General features: G+C 39.4%; 1 protein-coding gene across 7 annotated transcripts in view; it reads right to left on the bottom strand.

The window, feature by feature from the left end:
* Positions 1 to 7,447: 7,447 nt before the first annotated feature.
* LRRIQ1 (leucine rich repeats and IQ motif containing 1) overlaps positions 7,448 to 19,395 on the bottom strand; it is a 111,907-nt gene continuing 99,959 nt past the window's right edge. For 3 of the 7 annotated variants that reach the window (XM_027905478.1, XM_027905479.1, XM_027905483.1), the window contains one exon: positions 7,448 to 7,605. In XM_027905478.1, the coding sequence (XP_027761279.1) occupies positions 7,454 to 7,605 (152 nt within the window). In that variant the 3' untranslated portion in view covers positions 7,448 to 7,453. Of the gene's footprint in view, positions 7,606 to 9,947; positions 10,179 to 12,101; positions 12,930 to 17,296; positions 17,341 to 19,395 lie in introns of those variants that run through there. The other 4 variants (XM_027905484.1, XM_027905482.1, XM_027905481.1 and 1 more) reach the window with 4 other exon arrangements.

Below are 19,395 nucleotides of genomic sequence, written 5' to 3'. Positions count from 1 at the left end.
TTTGATTTGTCTTGTCTTGAAAGGGGGGAACCGAAGTTGCTCTTATATCTTGAAGCTCAGCAGGACTTCTTATGCAACCTCCCATTTCTAATGAATATGAAAATAGGCAAGAAGTCTAACTCCACCCCAGGTCCCTCAAGATCTAATCCCAACACAGGAGGGAGTTCCAGGCCCATTTTCGACAGACAGATCTGTTTCAGACACACACACACACACACACACACACACACACAAGCGTTAGGGGAGGGTGAGGGGAGATAGGGAGTGAGGAAGGGAGGACAGATAAAAAGGACATTTCCTTTCTGCAACCTCTTCACATTTCTCCAGGGATCCTTGAACGAGAGTAAACCCTCGCTTCTATCCCTCTCCCCCCAGCTCCCCGAGAGGCTTAGAGCAAGATAATTTCAGGGGCACATACCCTCAAGTGAAGGGTCTTCTTTAATCGATTTGACTGATGCGTCGGTAGCTGCAGCCCTGTTCTCTGAAACTGTAAAATTAAGAACCGGTGTTCCTTCTTTATTAAACAGCTCAGAAATCTGTCCTAGGGTTAAAGAGAGAAAGAAATATTATAGGCAGTTGCTTGTGTAGAGGCAATGGAAAACAGAGAAACTTAAAACTAGAAATCTCTCATCAGAAACCAGCCTAAAAGAGAGTTTGTCTGTCATGAAACAGACCTCATCCAGTCTGCTTCTCTGTCTGTGTTTGGGGGCTGCGTGCGTGTGTGCAAAGCGTTAAAACGGACCTTTATTTTAAATCTGAAATATTACTACCGAGTTGGAAAAAAAAAAAAAAAAAAGAAAGAAAATATTAGTTTCTAAATGAAAATATTTTTCAAAAAGTCTTAGGTGATAAAATGGAAAAGAAATGAGCCATGTATGGATGCATTCCTGTGGATATTGGAAAAACGAGTAGTTTTCACATAAAGTGTGAACTTTGAAGTGTTGAATTCCATGGTCCTTTCACACATTGATAAGATTTAAAACACAGTCGAGAGATAGGAGACTATTTCGAAAAGAGTCTGAATTACGGAGAAGGGCTTCTTCCTGATTCCTCGTGTAAGGAGTACTCGGTGAAGTAAAGTAAACCCGAGACTTCAATCAGCATCGTGGGCCCGCGCTTGTTTGTTCTACTGAGTCTGTTTTAAAATCCAATTCAGTGGGCCCTTCCCCCATTGGGGCGAGGAGGGGGAGAAGCAGCGAGGCTTTAATGAGCGGCTGAAGTATCAGTGCAACAATGGCCATGGGGGCTTGTGGAGCGGCTTAGAGACCTTTCCTGTGAACCCAACCAAAGGTGAAGGGAAAGACCAGTTCAGGTCCAACGTATTTCTCCGCGAGAGGCTTCCCTTCTTTCTTCAGCTAACCTCTAATTTAATGTTTTCCCGGAAAACGGGGTAGCTAAGCGAGGGATGCTTGTTTCATCCACAGTCGAGTAGCTGCGGGCATCACCCACCACACGCACAACCTGCCCTTCCCTGCCATCTGTCAGAACCAGGCTGCCACCCCCGCAAGTCCGTCTTGTTTCACAGCGTTACCTGCCGCCACCACGGAGCCCCTTCGGGACAGAGAGCAGAGGTGGTGCTCGGGGACTTGGGGTGGCCGGTGTGTTTTGTAGGGTGGAGTGTCGCTTTGCTCTCCTGTGGAGAGGGAGAGATGGAAGAGGTTCCCGTAAGCCTCCGGGAGACGGAAAGATGAAGGAACGCGGGGAGCGAGCGGTGCCCTCAGTGTGCGGCCAGGTGCGGCGAAGGGGCAGCTCGCTGCCTGCCCGGGAGAGGGGCTGGACACGGCCCCGGGAGCCGCTCCAGGGGAAGTTCCTGCCCCCAGATTTCTCTTGAAAACGACGTGTATCCTCCTTGAACCTCCTGGAGCAACGCCTGCTCCGGACCCGGCGAAATAGATCTTCTCCCTGCCCCCGCATCTCCGTGTGCTGGCACTTCGGCAGCGTGTTTATAACTGTGCCTTAAAAGCACTAAATGCCTTGGGGGGAGGGGAAAAAAAAAAAAAAAGAGAGAGAGGGGAAAAAAGGAGCTCTAGATGTATTTTAAATGAAAGACACATGCAACGTTTTTTGCAGCTTGCAATCCACTTTTATCCCAATAAGTATCCCTCTTTAAAGACAGCTATTAAACTCCAGGATAGCCGAGGACAAGGAGCATCTCCTGTGACCGTGAAAAACCGAGAGGCTCCCTAACGAGGCCAGAGAAAGCGTGGTTGCCTGCCACGGGGACACGCGTGTCCCACTGGCTGCGAGGAGCGGCCTCGGCGGTGGCGGCGGTCGGTCCCCTCGGGCTGGCCCGCAGCCTCAACCCCGTCGCTCCCTCCCCTTCCCGGGACGATCTGGCCACCCTGGCGGTGCTGACCCGCGGGGGGCGGGAGGCGCCGGCCTCAGCTGGGGACCGGGATGGGGACTGAGGCTACCGCGTCCTCTGTGCTCTTCACCCGCTCCCCGCTCCGCTGAGAAAACACGACCCTCCCGCATCATCTTCACCCCAGCGGAGACTCCGCTCGCTTGTCGTCCCGTCTTTGTGAAGCGTTCCCCGCCAAGATTAGGGCCGACATTTATAGAAATGCGTTTACAGTATCTGAGTATTAGAGTGCAACACAATTTATAACCGGATCTTAGAATCCGTCCCTCTTCTACAGGAAATAAATAAATAAATAAATGAAAATCAGAATGGTTCCACATCAGGGACCAAATTCTGCTCTCATTTTCCTCTGTGCAACCCAGCGGACTTCAAAGGGAAGGAGAGATGTAACCTAGGGGAGAATTGGCGCCATGTATGGCAATCCTTCTCCTTAAAAGCTTGAAAACAGAAAGCTGACTTCAGCGAGCTAAAATCATTTGAGAGGGATTGGACAGATCCCGGGGGAGAAGGAGGCAAAGGAAAAAAAAATTCTGTGCTGAGGTGAGACAGCTTTGAAAAGCATCTTTCTTCAGGGACCGACTCCCTCCACCAGGCAGCCCGGTTATTAAGAGCTGCATGCAGATGTGCCGCTGTGTTTCCAGAGATGGAGTATCTCCTAAACCTTCTGTGAAAGGGTGTTATGTGTGATGGAGAGACATTTCGTGGCGAGAGGTGGTGTGAAGGAGCTTGCCCCTGCAGTGCATAGGAGCTTCTCCGAGGAAGCCTGTCCACTGGGACAAGCCGGGCGCGCATATCACGGGAGGCTCCTCGGCACCACTGGGCTCTCCTGTGGGGACGACGGGCTGCCTTCCCCCCGCCGCCCTCGCATTCCTTCTCTTCCTGAGATCAGAAGTTACAGACCAAGCGTAGGAATGAGGATCCCGCATAAATTGCAGGCGTCTCACTGGCGAAAAGTCCAGGAATTTGGGTGAAGTGTGCGAGTGCGGTGCCGGACCTGCACTGTCCGCTTCTGTGTCCTCAGCCGCTGCTGTAGTGCTGCTCGGCGTGGCAGCTTCCAGCCCGAACTGGGCTACTGTTTGAGGGATCTCCTCATACTCTTGCGTTTGTTTAAATAAAGTGAGAACGGTATCAATACCTTCCAAATGCCCAGGAATCCGAATCCCCTCCCGTGTCTTCTCCCCATTTCTATACCGGTTTTTAACTATGGATCTCAGTACAGAAAGAAGATTGCTTCTTTTAAGTCTGCTTTACACTAATGCTTCTCTTCCCTCCAGAAAAGTTACACCACCAAATGTTTTTATGGATTGACTGAGATTAAATTCGTGCTACCTTGGACTGACCTAAACGAATTTTGGGGGTACTGTTCACCTTCTTCCACATACGTACGTTCCAGTTATCCAAGAAAATGGAAAGTGAAGCTATGAAGATGAGAGCTGGGTGTTCCCTCGGGGGAAAGGTGGGAGGTGAGGGGTGGCTGAGGGCTGAAGAAGGGGAAGAAAGGAAGCGATGCGTTCTGTTGAATGGGATCAAGCACCCCAATAGCCTCCGGGGGAAAAGGAAGGTTCCTGAAACACGAAGAGAACTGTCTATCTCTAAAAACAGGTGCTCAAATGGTTTAGTATTTCCACTAGCCCTCTGTTTTCTTTGCTGAGGCTTTACCTAGCAGCTCATTTCACTTTCAGATCCGGAGATTTTATTGCACGAGCTGGATGCAGGCTCCACAGAGACCCCTCGAGAAACCAGCACTTCGGTCTCCACCACGCGGTCCTAGGAACCGACCTGACCTGCGGAGGCAAAAAAAAAATGTGTAAAAAGACATTCCGCGACTCGCTCCATATCTCTCTCCCAGTGGAATGTGACAAATTGCAAATTACAGATTCAAAACCTAGCGTGGCTGAGTTATAATTTTCCAGACATCCTGTTTGTGAGGATAATGTGAAATATTGCTGCTGCCAGTAAAAAGAAGTGCATTGCCTCTCAATGAACACTGAAAGAAGTTGAGTTTTGGGGACGGTTGGATTTCCTTTATATTATTTTTTATTATTATTATTTATTTTAAAGCATGTGAAGCATCACTAATTTAATCCCTGAAAATAAAGATTGTGTTTCGGATTTCTGCAGCTAGGCTGCAAAGAGTTCCCGATCCAAGCCCCTTTTAACGAACTTTCTTCCTAACAGGCAGGTTTTGTTCACCTGACCAAACAAACACAAATCGCTTCTGGTGTACGTGCGTAGCTTTAAGATTTTCCGTTTGGAGAGGAAGTGTTTAATTGACACTGTTTGGAGTGACTTTACTAAAAACCTGGGATCTGTAGTTTCAGAGTGAAAGTGTAAGAGCAAATCGACTACTCTTCTACTAGGCAATTTAATGTTAATTCTGTGCGGGCAGCGGAAGAGTTGTTGAGCCCCGTTCACCTCGCACAGGGAAAGCGATGTCTCATTAGGTGGGCCTGAGCCTGGAGCCTTTCTCACTTTCCAGCCAGGCTCGAGGTTCAGACTTTCCCAAGTTTAGTACACAAACCATCCCAAACGTAACGACAGCAATCATTTCACGGTTCCTGTAGTTTGGCGCTTTGACAATACCTCAGCTGTTTGGGAGGTTTCCTGTATGACACCTGCACGATTCCATGTCCCTCAAAGGCATATTCACAGGGGAGACAAGAAATTGATGAATAGGAACGTTACCCCGGTCAGGAAAGCACGATTGCTGTCGGAGCAACAGGAACCTCGAAACTTTTCTTCTTCTGACATGGAGTAACTCTTCTTAAACCATATAATATTTTTTTTCAACACAAAATGGAACGAGATAATCTTTAATGTGTAGATTTAATCTTAGCCCCATAAGAAATCTCAGCAGAGATGCTCTATAAAAGCATTAATCTCTTATCTTGATCTAGTTAATATTATAATAAATCCTACTTACATATGTGCTATAAAAACAAGTCATACAAGAATTTAATCTATACTTCATTGGACTGCTATTGTAACCCTTTATCAAGTTTAGAAAGGATTTGAAAGTTGGGCTGTGGGACTCAAAGCCCTGTGCACTCTAGCACCATCAGGAAGAAGAGACCTTCTCCTAAAGATACTTCTTTCTCCGATATATAGTTTCCCTCTTCCCCAACCTGCACTTCGAATAGGAGTAGGATCTGACTTTTCACGCGGGATATTAGGGAAGACAAGCACAGACTTGCTCTGCCTGCAGCCTCGGAGGAGGTGGATGTCTCTCGCCCTCGCCAGAGGACAAACCTGCTGGCGGCGTTGGCCGAGCCGGGCTCCTGCAGCCGGAGCAGCTCTTCAGAAGCCAAATCCTTCCCACTCCGCCGGGATTTCCTACAAATTATAGAGATATTCGCAAGGCAAAAGATAAACTCTGTTCTTCACATCATAAAAATAGACGCCTTAGAAGAAAAATCCAGAAGTGAAAAAGCTCACTATCAGGTTTTGCAGAATGTTACGGGTGAATATTTGCTTCTCCCCCCAACCCCACCTCTGGAATTTATTTCCAAGGAGGAGACGCTCCCCCAAAGGAGCTGATTGCGAGTTTTAAGTGAACAATTTTGACTGAATTACCCGTTCGCACTCTCCCGTCGCGAACCAACTGAGCGCTGTACTGACGGGCGCACCTCTGCAAGGGAGCAAACCAAAAGCAAAGCATTCCCTGATGGCAGTTTAATTAACACTGGGACGATACCGAAAATACAAGGGCTACATTACCGCAGCGACCCGAGGCTCTGAATGTATTGAGGGGCCTGAAGAGTGTGTGGGGGCTGCCTTGTCATCTCAGATGAATTGATTTCTTCTAAAGTATGAAATATGGGTTGATATTCTAGTTTCTAAGCACGAAGCTAAAGGAAGGTGTGAGACAGAAGGGACAGGGGCTAAGAAATAAATCCCTGTTCAAGTGGGAGGCACTAACAAACGGATGCATTGAGCTGCTTTGACAGGGACTGCCGGTTTTCAAGTCTACCTCTTTTGAAAGAACCCTTGCTTTTACACATTTTTCCCCCCCATGCGACGTGTGCTAGATCCGATTAAAAATGTATAATTCAGAGATGCAGAAAGCCACAGAGCAATTTTATTCCGGTCTTTCAGCACCGCCTCTGTACAGTCTCAGCCTTATTTGTCACTAGCTGAGAGCTGCCTGTATCTTTTGAAAGGTTAGCCTGCATTAAGGAGCATCTATCCCCGAGTCTTAAGACTCTTTGCCCTTCTTACCAGAAACGGCTAGATGAATACAAAAAAGAACTTAGTGGTTAACCGATATGCTGCTAATATTTCATTCACGGGCCTCCTCCTCCCCCCCCGTTTTAAACTTCAGCTCTTGGAAAAACAGCATATTTTAAGCTTTCCACACAAATATTGATATTGGCAAATAAAGCCAGCCCCCAGCCTATGGTTAGAGACAGTCTTCTTTTTGTTTCTACCCTAGGCAATCAAAATTAATCCACTGTATTACAAATTGCCTCGAAATATTTCACTTTTCCTGACAAAACCCGTACCTGGCATATGTCACCGCAGGAGACATTTTCCCTAGCCCGCTTGTGTGCTGGCTCTTTTTAGAGGGTATCAGGCAGCGATGGGCAGTCAGGAGGTGACATGACCCAGCAGGCCAATCTCTCCTTTGTGTTTGCATTTGTGCTGCGGCAAAGCATAAGATGTTTCATGTTATCAAGTAATCAGGTAAAGCGAAACTGGATAAGCATGAATCCCTATCTCGCCTCCTGCTCGCAGGGCAAGAGGTGCCGGCCAGGTGAACGCAAGTCGCCCCTTGACCACTTATCACCCCCCCAGAGCAGGGATAAATCCTTCCCGCACCGCCCTGGCCACGGCTCTGAACTTAACTCGGCACACGGCCAGGCTGTACATTACATAAAGGCAACAACTTCCCGAGTAATTACCCGCAATTAAAAGTCAATGAAAACGGCACAAACATGAAGGGGCTGCATAAAATGCAGCTCTTTGATATTGTGTTTTTTTTTTGTTTGTTTTTTTTTTTTTTTTGGGGGGGGGTGTTTTGTTTGATGCTTTTCTTTCTTTTCTTTTTATTTCGGTAATTTATTTTAGTTTCAGTCAAAAGTCGCACAGAATTCAGTGGGGGTGAACCCGCACTGCAGAATGAAGCTGTCGCTCGTGAAATGGTAGACAGTCGGTCTGTGCCGGTTTTCCGGGCACAGCCCCTTGGTGCCGCTCCGGGCTGTCACCGGCCGCAGCCACTCGGCGCGCCGCAGCTATCAGAGAACCTGCAAATTAAGAGTAAAATGCAGGGGGAAGAGAAGAAGCCACTAGAAATTACCATTTCTTGAGACTGCGTGGCTGATGTATTATCTTCTCGCCTAGTTGTGCTTTTTTAACCCCTCAGGGCGCCCTCTCACAATAAGGACATCGTCGTTTAAAGGAAAATGTATTCAATAGCTACAAATGGCAACGTATTAGGCAAATTAGAGTCAAGCTCATGGCTTGACTTGTGTTCTTACAATGAATAACCTCTCGAACCACCCTTCCGCGGTGACGGTAGCAGAAAACATGCCATTTGGACGGGGCAGCTCTCATCTCATGATCGGAATGCAGCAGGAACATAGATCTTATTTTATTTTTATATGCTCCTTTTTTGCACAGAAAATTAAGCTGTCTTGAAACAGAGGCACTTATCCTTTAGTAGAATTTAACTAAACAGTTATAGCGATCTCTCCTAAAAAGCTAATCTCTGGTTTCTTTGTATAAGCAAAATTTAACAAATGAATAAAGTAGGAATAAAGAAAACCCGACCTTTAGCTAATAGTAAACATGTTTTAAATCACTTCTTAACCTAGTGGAATCGGCATTGGTTGTTACTAACATAAAATGCTCTTATCTGTTTTATTGTTAAAAAGCTATCAGTGGCATTTCAGTCAGAAATAATTTTACATATACCTGGGTATTTGGTTTATTTCACGTTTTATGCAAAAAGAAAAAAGTACTATATAAATAGCAATCAATCAACTAAGAAAAGGTTACTAACTCCAAACAAACCTAACACTCGAATGAAGATCAGGAGAGGAACAAATGCTAGACCTTGGCAGATGGTATGTGCTAACCAGTCGTGTCAGCATCTCTCACCAAAATAATGGAGGAAGTCCATTTGGGCTTCTAGAGAACAATCCAATTGTCAAAACGCTCTGTAAATAACAGGGTAGTTCACAACGTCATTCACTTCAACTTCCAGTCCTTGTAAGGATGGTCACTCTGGGGCAGTTACACAGTATTTCTACTAAAAATCTCTTTGAAACTCCAGTCCCTGTTCTTTTGACATCACGGGACTTCATGAACATCTCTCCAGTAGGGATCTCAGTGCTAACAAACCCTCAGCACAACTTTGGGGCTCAAAGAGTGCCTGCTAGATGCAGCCAAGGGCATTTTTCTGTCCATCATTTACCTTGGAAACCAGGAAAGCAGTTCTCCACAAGATGCAACAGCTACTTTAGTCTACTTATATTGTCACTTGCAGGCCATACCAGTCTCCTTCTCTACTCTAGGCATGTTTGCTTCATGTGAGAAGCAAGAGCTGTCTATTCCTACTCATCCACAGCTACTTCCATGACCACTTGACATCCCTTATATGAAAGTATATATGAATGTACAGATATACATTCCTCATACAGGCTCTAGAAACTGCTGCAGTGTCTGACACAGACTAATATTCAAGGCTCTTATGCTTTTCAAAACTCCTATAAAAATAGTTCATTTTTCACTTATGACTGCAAAAAGAAATAAACAAAACATAAACAACTTCGTTTGCTGGGGGTTTTTGTTTGGTTGGTTGTTTTTTTCCCCAGTTAGTAAGGCTAAGAACAAACTGCTTGACTCTCAGATGTAATATCAGGCTACTCAATCTTTTATAATATAGTTTTAGTTCTATTCCTGCCTTTTGGGGGCCATGCGGTAATTAATAGCTACTTTTAAGGTGTTTTTTTTCACTAAAGAAAAGCATATAAAGAGTGCTTATTATTTCAATGTGTATCAAGGAAAGACTGTACCTTCATAAATACACATTGTCATTATCACGATAATTTGAAATTAAAGGGATATTAATCCATTATATTTCTCATAATGCTTTTAACAGTTGTAATAGAAGACCAAGTGGCAGTTTTGCAGTCATATGTCAGAGGCCAGAATAGGATTCAACTTGCGGCATGTTCTTGAAAAATGTACAGTGAACACACCTTTAATGAATGCACATTTGAATAATAGGATTAATAACAATTAATTATAATTATTTACTCATCAAAATGTGACACCAACTCAGCCTGGCCAAAGCAGTATCTATGGTATACATTGGTCATTTACATACCCGATAAAACAAGAAATAATCTTTTGAGTCAGCATGGTTACCATGTTTAAACATGTAAGTAGGAAAATCTGCCCGTGTTTTGTGATTCAGATGTGGGTGATCTGAGTACCACTAGCACTTCGTTATCATTCAGAATATGCATTTTGGGGAGCTTTTTTTGTGTTGTTGTTGTTGTTGTTGTTGTTGTAGGTGTTTTTCCTAATGTCCCCATTCAAACAGCAGAGGATTTAACAAACTACTGTGCATACCTTCAGGTAAGTTGCACAGGAAAAGACACTCCAGGGGTCCCTTCAGAAGAGTTCAGAGAAAGCTTTCCAATTTGGGGAATGACATCCATCAACGGTTCAAAGCATAAATGCAGCTTAGTTTTTCTCTTCTTAATTTCAAATGAATGCTTTTCCACATTTCTAAGTCTCAAGCTTCATACATCCAAGGAAGATTTTTTTAAAAGAGCTTATTCATATGATGTCCCTCCTCCTAAAAGATCTACAGGGAACAGAAAAAAGGGTCGAGGAGATGAAGCTAGAAAGCTGTGAAGATGTCTGGAGCACCACAAAGGCAGTAGCACATCCAGAAACGGAGTTTTGGGGATCTGTGGTGCAGGTTTTGCTGGACTGTCACTGTGACTCAGACACTCCAAAATCAGAGCAGACTGGCAGTGTCATGGGTTCAAACCCACTACAAGCAGAGAAACTTAAGAATATGTTCTTGTCCTAAATGGGAATTGCTGCATCTGGGGGAGGGGGGGGGGGAGATGAAAGAAAAGAAGAACAAAAAGAAAATGTAAAAGAAAGAAGGAAAAGAAAACCCTGAAAAGACACAAAAAATCATGGAACTGCTTGCAGAGTAGGTCTTGAAAAAATCATGTAATAAATATTCACCATGTGTATCATTTGTGTCACCTCTGAGCTTACATACTGTAAGATGTGACTATGAACAGCAAGGCATGATGGTTGCTTCACCTTATTCCTGAATGCAATAAAGATCTTTCTGCTAGACTGAACAGAAGTTGCCCCTTGCACGTTTATCTGTATTTGATCAGACACACTGTATTTTCAACACTGTAATTCTGAGAAAAATGTTTTGGATACAATAATAAGACCTCATACTATTACACATTGCAATATTATGTAAGGAAAACAGCGATTTGTTTTGACATACTTTATAATTTCATTTGTGTTGGGTATACTACTTAACCTATGCATAACCAATATTAGCTCATGGAATAGCAAGCAGACTAAGCATATTATAAATCCAAAAGTGCCCGTCAGTGAATATTGCTATTCCAATTTGTTATTTAGTAAACTGTATGTTAAAAAGCAACCTTTTATTTTTGCAAAATAGAATGCCTTTAAAAATGCTGCCAAAACATTTTATTTAGGTTGGGATATATTTCTCATTCAGAAACACATAGAAAACAAAAGACACAAGGTATGATAACTTTTATACAGAAGGTTGTTTTTAGATATAGAGGGAGATGCAGATATAGATTATATAGATGATATAAACATAGAAAGCTGCATGAAATCTGAAGTATCTTATTTACAGCTCTGGTGATGTGCAGTATACTATGGCTACTCTAGACAAATAGAGGGGATAATCTGTAAGAAATGTTAAATTGTGAACTACTTGATTTTGGTTTTTGATCTCCAGTTAACACCTGTAACAGTGGTTAAACACACTGCCACACGTAGTGGTAGATATTTTAAAGTAACAATTTTTTTCCTATAAAACGTATAAACCTGACGTTAAAATTGAAATCACAGAAGTTCCAGTCTTTGGGGGTGACATTTAATATTATTTATACTGCAGGTTCTGAAATCTAGTTTAACACTAACTACATACATTGCAAAAGCAACTAGATAGCATAAGTACCTAGTGATATTTTATGTCCTGCTGACAAATGACCATAATTCCCCAAAAAGGCAAAGACATCTCTTCTCGAGTAGGCTGCACTGACTTTTCAAATGGAAAATGATAATAAAAACAGGACACTGATTCAAACAAGCAAGGGTATTTACTGGAGGTTTTCCATGAGATTGACCATCTTTTTATCTGAGAATTAACGTGAGTATTCACAAAAATGGAGGTAACTGCTTTTAAGCCATACAAATGTGTATGTTAGCATAAAAAGCACTTCACAAAATAATGTCACAAGCAATGTAAGTACATTTTAAAAACTACCACAACATAAGAGTTTATATTCTTTTCTTACTGAAGTTTCAAGCCCCATTGCCTTCCCCCACCTCTTTCTCTGTCTGTAGGGAGCTGAGGCTCACAATATCAGACAAAACCAGACAAGTAAATACCAAAGACAGCCTTCTCTAGATTCAATTCAACAAATTAAGTTGGGTTAACAGTGTGATGTAGGTCTAATTTTTCTTTACCCCAGAACAAAATAGGAACCTTTACAATTATATTTTTTCTTTAATCCTCTAGGAAACTGTTAGAAGTATTTGAAAGTATATATAAAACTATAACAGGTTGCTTTATCATATTACGACAATAATTCATGATGAAAAATCCAAAGGACTTCTCATATTCTTAAAAAAAGAAAAGTGCATTCTCACCATTTATAGGTTGCTGTGAATTTTTGCTGCTTCAGTAAAATATTCTAAACAGACTTCTCTAAAAATAGCATTGATGGTTGTTATAGCTCAGAACACAGTTTGCAAGCATGTATTTTATTTAGTGAGAAAATGAGAATTCAGTGTTTCAATATGTGACATACATCACATGAACCCTTATTACATTTGGACTTCTCATCCAGTTCTTATAAGCAAGCCTAAACTTAGTCACTGTACAACAAACCTTGTAGAGTTAATCAGTTCGGCATTCTACACCACATGAACGTATAAGCAATTGAAAACACAAACTATGATAACTTACTGACAGGTATAAAATACTTTGACCAAGAACACAAAACCCAAACCACTGTAACCATGTATAATAAAATAAGTCAAATGTAGTTAACTGAAACTGCTTTATTGGTAATAAACGAAAATCCAACAATTGATATTCACTGGCTTAAAAAGAAACAGGTCTCCATATGCTCTCCATATTTGATTAAATCAACTAGTTAAATTATCTCAAATATTCAGCTAATATTTTTAAGCTTTTGCCTTTTTTTGCCTGCTCCCCATCCTCCGCTGAGCTGCACTGGATGGTCTCGAAATGATATCCGTTCTTTACGAGATGGACCCAAACATGATTTTTCTGGAGTAGACATATTCTTTTCTAAACAATAAACAGACATGTGAAATTAAAAACCAAGTAACCAACCAAAACTCCCTAAATTTTACTGTATCATAATCTTTTTTAGGATGAAAATATTTTTATGTCTAATTTGACAGCACACAATTTCGTAATTATGTATTGCTTACTTTTAAAAGTAATACAAGTATTTTCACAATGTAATACTTAAAAAAATAAACTCCTTATCCAAAACCAAAGTAAAATTACTACACAAAGTTATCATTTTTTTAAAAGCGCAATTGTCTGTCCATTTTGAACTTAAACACTTACAGAGATACTCAATGCTTTTGACTCAGAAACTCATCCTTCCAGTGGATGGAGAACTAGTTCAATTAGATATATCTAATTAACAAGTTATTTTTTTACTTTATTGAAACAAATGAAAGAGAGATTTCTTTTGTTCAAAGTCCAGGTATACTTAAACTTAGATGCTGGATGGTGCCACAGCAAGTTTAAGAAAACACAGAAACATGTGAAACAATCACTTTCATTGTCACGCGTACCGATGCTTGAGTAATTTAGACAATAATTTCTACAAAATACTTAAAAAATTATTTAAATAAAATAACCAGTAGACTTGATCAAAGGTAGGGTATTTTTTTTAGCATAAATGAACACTTTATGCCCAGAAATATCTTTTTTTGGCACCTGTGGAAGACAACCCAAACTTTGCAAGACAATGATATGATATTTGTAGTACAGCAGATCAGCATGTATATACATGTATATGTATATACATGTATATGTATAATTAATGTATTATGTATATATATAATTAATGATAGCTTATCAATTACAAATTTTATTAATATCCTTTTACCACTTATTAAAGGAAAATATTATTGACTATACATTTTCGTGTTTTTAATAGTTTAATTTTTTAGTACTTCTCAATAACAAAATAAATTTCTCACAATACATGTGAACAAAGTTTAAATCATATGACTGAATATCACTCTATGTACTAACATATACAACATAGCTATAAATTTCAAAGTTTCTCTGGTTTCTCATGGATGATTTTCTGTAGCCTGCTATATCTAAATGTCAGAAGCCTCTAATTCCCTTTCTTGTAAATTCTTGAATTATTGTAAATGTATCTTACTAAACAGTTGTCTCTTTTGGAGATCAAGAGCTTTCAAGTATTATTAACATTATCTCCATTCATTTTCTTATGGTTCTACAAATGTAGTAATTTGTTTTTTTCTTAAAATATATAATTTACTCTAGGTGTACCTCCTAAAGGTTTAAAGTACTGATGTCTTGCCTTTACAGAATTCCCAGATTCCCTGCCTTTGGATTATTTAACGCCTCAAATAGTAGTAGATCTTTCTAGTGCACTGCTCTTTTGTTAAAGAGCAAAATATATTATTTAATAAAGCAGTAAAATTTCCATTAATTCCTTTGCCTGGGAACCATAACATATTCACTGAAGGCTGAAACGCTAAAATCAGTGGTTAATGCTAAAATTAAGTGGTTAATTAGTGAAACTTCAAAATAAACCTAACATGGTAATAATATTTTTAAAATTGCATGCCTTTCATTTAAAGAAATATTTTCTGAAATTGAAAACATTGTTAAACAACAAAATGAATTAAGATTGGAATATGCTCTTTGTTAAAATAATAATAAAAAGAAAGGAAATAGCTATTGTGTGCTTAAAGTTGAAAAGAAGTTTGGGGCTAACTTATGCTTGTGACTGCTTTTCCTATGCATTTATCTTCAAGATTGTATCACTAATACAGGTAAACTAGATCTACCAGCTTTTTCTTTCTACATTTTGACAAAAAATACTTTTTATTACATTATTTCTAAAACAGAATAAATACAATGCTAGAAAAAGCCTATCAATAATGAATTTGAAAACTAGTCTAGAAGTGAAAGATTAATGTAGTAAGACAGTCAATCAAATTCATCCTAATTGCCTGATATTTCTGGATTAACAACCTCAATTGTTTATGAATCTGTGTATACTGCTAAATATTGTTTTTATGATGGACTTCAGAAATCTATATGCAGGTTTTCTGCTGTCCAACTCATAAGTACATGCAATTGGAAGGGATGTATTGTTCTTACATAATTAAATCTACATCCTGAGGACTTCGCTGTCACCGTCCAAGCTTGCTAGGCCCTGGCAGATGAACCTCAGGAGTAAAAAGTGAGACTAGTTCTGTGCAAGCTGAGCCTCACCTAAAAAATCCACTGCGCAGGCTCAAAGGACATACCCACACTTGTAAAGCCCTGCAGCGACAGGTGAGGAACGAAATAGCAGTGATAAGATGCACTGGAAGCCGCAGTCCTAACCCTGCATGTAGGCTATTCAGGACATTGGTTGCCTGAGTCTGACCCCGGAGATGACAGACTCATTCAGCAGCATCCTGAATGACCAAGCAGCCTTTTTCAAGGAGAGCACTGCTTGTTTCACACAGAGAGGGGCCTAGAAAAAGTGGCCTAACCAAAGTTCATCTCCACCCTTCACCCAGTTGGTACACCAAGGCCAACAGGCATCTTCTGCAAATAAAATGCATATCTCGCATTGGCCTTTTTAGCCACCGGCGCGCTTGCAGTAAGCGTGGATAGAGTCCTTCTCAAATCTTTTTTTTTTGCAAAGCCTAGCCAGTATGAAATGTATATTATTGTTTCAAAGACCTACTGTAATTTGCTTCAAGAAACTTGTGAAAAGTCTTCATAAATGACAAATACATCCTTTTATTTTGTCAGAATTACAGCCACATCCATCATAGCATGAATTCTGCTTGCCTAAATCTCAGAGTCAAAAGTTCACGAAGTTATTTTTTTATTTTTGATTGTAACTGCTTTACACATTGTTTAGAGGGTAGAGCAGTCAAATATTTTGTGCAAGAAATGTAACAAATTATTAAACTTGCATATACACAATTGTAATCAGCATATAAGCTATCTGGCAAAACATTTTACATGTTGGTGAGAATCATTGCTCAAGATTTGCAGACCCTCAGTAATAGGGAAGGATAACTTCATCAGCCTGAAGGTATTTCCACAAAAATCCAGATACCTCTAAAGGTGTAGATTGTCTATTCCCTTGAACATAGGTTTAAAAAATCAGAGACTCTCCCAAAGTCTGACAGTCATGGGTCCCTTTTTCTTCATCTAGTCTCATTAGATTTCATGGGGTCTGCTTCAAACTTCACTAACATTTGTGACATAGACAAACTGAATTAAAGCATAGACTACTTTTTCTCTCCATCCTTCAGATAGATGTCAGCACTTTCAGCCAAAGAAAATAAAACCATTGTAGAGAGTGATCAACTAATTTGGAATGCAGTATCTACAAGACAGGTTTGTTGTAAATCACTGTAAATCGTTCCCTTTGTAAGTCCCATCTTTCCATCTTTGAAACTGACATAATTATGCTTGCACTTCTGATAAAGCACTCTCAATATCTACTGAACAGTACTGAGAGATGGGTATTATTGTCACCGCTGCTGTTCCAGTTGTTGGTCTAACTGGAGTGGTGAAAGACAGAGCTGGCATGGAAATCCAACAGTCTATTCCCTGAAGAAGAATTCTCAAGAACGCATAAGAGTTCATACCAGTGTGGTGCAGTTTTCTTACTCCTATTCCTATCATAACTATTTCTTAGACATTATACTTACAGAATGCTCGTGTCTTAAATGTTATTTTTTATTGAAAAATTGAGTCATGAAGCAATGAAACTTCATTTACAATGGAAGTATTAGTCAATATGCAGTTCCTTCTCCTAGTTAATGCAAGACCAAACAGAAAGAAAAATGAAAACATACGGATAGAATCATAGAATCATAAAGGTTGTAAAGGACCTCTAAGATCATCAAGTCCATCCATTAAGCCAGCACTGCCAAGTCCACCACTAAACTATGTCTTCAAGTAGCACATCTACATGTTTTCTGAACATTTCCAGACACCACTTCCCTGGTCAGCCTGCTCTAATGCTTGACCACCCCTTCAGTGAAAAACTTTTTCCTAATATCTAATCCAATAATGATAATCCAATAATGAATGGAATGCATCACAAATATAGGATTTACCTGATTGATCATACATGTGGCCACAAATTATTATGCTTACTTTTACTTCATGTCTTTTGCTATTCCAGGGAAAATCTAGGTACGAGCATTTTTGTACTTAAGCGTAAAGTAAGCATCTAGATAGAATCTTGCAAGAAGTAAAAAAAATTGGATGTCAATTAAAAAAAAACCTCTGGATTGTTTATATATATATATATGTTTATATATATATACCTGTGTTTACAACAGGTTTTCTGATTCTACTGTTTTCAAACAGACAATTGTTTCAGAAATATTCAGTAAAGATAACTCCATTAGCAAATGGTTGAAATCTTGTCAATACCGAGGGGATTACAGAAGATAAGAGCCTGGTAAGGGATAAAAATGCCACCTTGAATCAATAGACTGAACCGAGAAATGTTCCTAAAAAAATACAATCTTGTTTTTCTAAAAAAAAACCCAAACCAAAACCCAAACTGAAATCCCCAAACATATCAAAATGAATAGGCAGCTGAATCCTTATTATATATGTTTCACTTGTATTTGTTGTTTTGGGGTTTTTTGAGGGACCCTATATATTTCTCTTACAGCATGGTAATAACAGTTGTTACAGTAAGCTTGGATTTGCAATGCCTCCATTTTTCTCTTAACTACAATGTGTCCTGCAAATGAATGGTTAACATATTTGAGTGAAAAAAAATTACTATTATCAGATTTTTTTACTGATAAAATAAAAGCTGACATTTACCATCATATTTTGCTATAAAAATAAGGAGATCTGTAAGGCATATATTTGAAGAATATGCATACATACACACATAGGTATGTACATGCGTATTTGTGATTTATGAATAACTGCAACTGTGATCATAACACTTTTCTTTTGTGTTATGTTCCTTAAGTGTATTTGTAGTGGGCCTTACCCAAAGGCAACAACAGAAAGATTCACATTTCTTCAAAATATTATCTTTACTGAATATAAATTAAATATATTAATTGTATATAAGCTAAGTATCTTTACTAAACATAAATTCAAACATTTACATTGGGTTTACTATATAGAGTGCTGATATTTTTGACAACAACAATAACAATTATTATTATACCACTACTTGTACTAGAATTAAATAGAACCTGGCAAGTGTATTAAGTATAATTTAACACAATACACGGTCATTTTAATACCAACTGATGTAGGAACAAATCTTAGCCAAAAACACAATTTGATTTCTCCTATCCAAAAGCAGCCTTTGGAAGACAGGTTGTAACAGGCTGTATGTTCTCTTACTTGTAGGAATTTACTATATGAAGCTCCAGAATGGTCTGAAAGACTTTCAGGTGCCCGTATATATCAAACAACCATTTCTTTTGAGTATGTGCTGAAAGCTTGTCTTGGGGTAACTTCACATGCTTCTATTTCTAAGCAGTCACTTTTTGGTTGTTTAATCTGTTTTCTGCTATTGATTTGTTCTGGTCTTTTTTTTGTTAAAGTCTGGGTCTTTTAACAAATGTTAAGGCTTACATATCCTCTGTTTAGATAAGTGATGCAATATGTAAAATGCTTTGAATCAAATTCTTGGTGTCCAAGAAGAAAAGCTTTGTTAAACAGGTTATGATAGAAATTTTATGATGCATGGTAGACGTCATAGGGTATTTATCGATCCACCTAACATTGTGTGTCTGGAGATATAATTTATTTCAAAGTCTTTACCATATTGTATTACTTAAAAGCAAATACAGCATAAGAAGGCATGGAGAAAAAACTTCAACATTTTAATGAAAGTGACCAGAACAAATCCTTAGCAGCAAAGCATTTACATCAATTTAAGCTCTGGAAAGAAGGCAGGTTCAGTAGGTCTGTAAAAAAAGTAAAAGCTACAATATAAGAAAAGTTATTTTTTATAATGTTACTTATGGCTATACTGAAAACGGATGAAAAAAATTTTTTTTAGTTGTACTGCTTACATAAAAGAACCACTATTGTGTTGTAATTTTACACTATATTTTTTATTTCAAAATTATATTTAAATAGCACTGAAAAGCCTTGTGAGGAATTTATAAGAAATCCCACATGATATGTAAAGATACATCTTCTTGCTGTATGGAGATTTGAAGACAGAATACACTCATGATTAATTTTTTTTTTTTTTGGTAAGTAAATAAAGAATTTTGTCTATAAATCTTCTTGACTTCACATTGGTAGGACTAGAGATGAGTTTTAAAATCTGGTAGAAGCCATGAACTTAAATTTCTTTGTTTATCAAACATTGATGCTATTCTAACTAGATCCTGCTGACAATTACATACTTGAATAATCTGAACCCTAAAATGTGACTGAATCATATGAAGGAGTAGACAGAGATTAGCATTCACAAGCAGCATTTATAAACATTTATTAATTTCCATTCCACACATTTAAAGTA

The sequence above is a fragment of the Empidonax traillii genome, unplaced genomic scaffold (genome assembly GCF_003031625.1).
Source record: "Empidonax traillii isolate 1590-97213 ecotype Southwest subspecies unplaced genomic scaffold, ASM303162v1 scaffold1159:size167780, whole genome shotgun sequence".
Lineage (NCBI taxonomy): Eukaryota > Metazoa > Chordata > Aves > Passeriformes > Tyrannidae > Empidonax > Empidonax traillii.
This window is presented reverse-complemented; position numbering and strand designations above follow the sequence as displayed.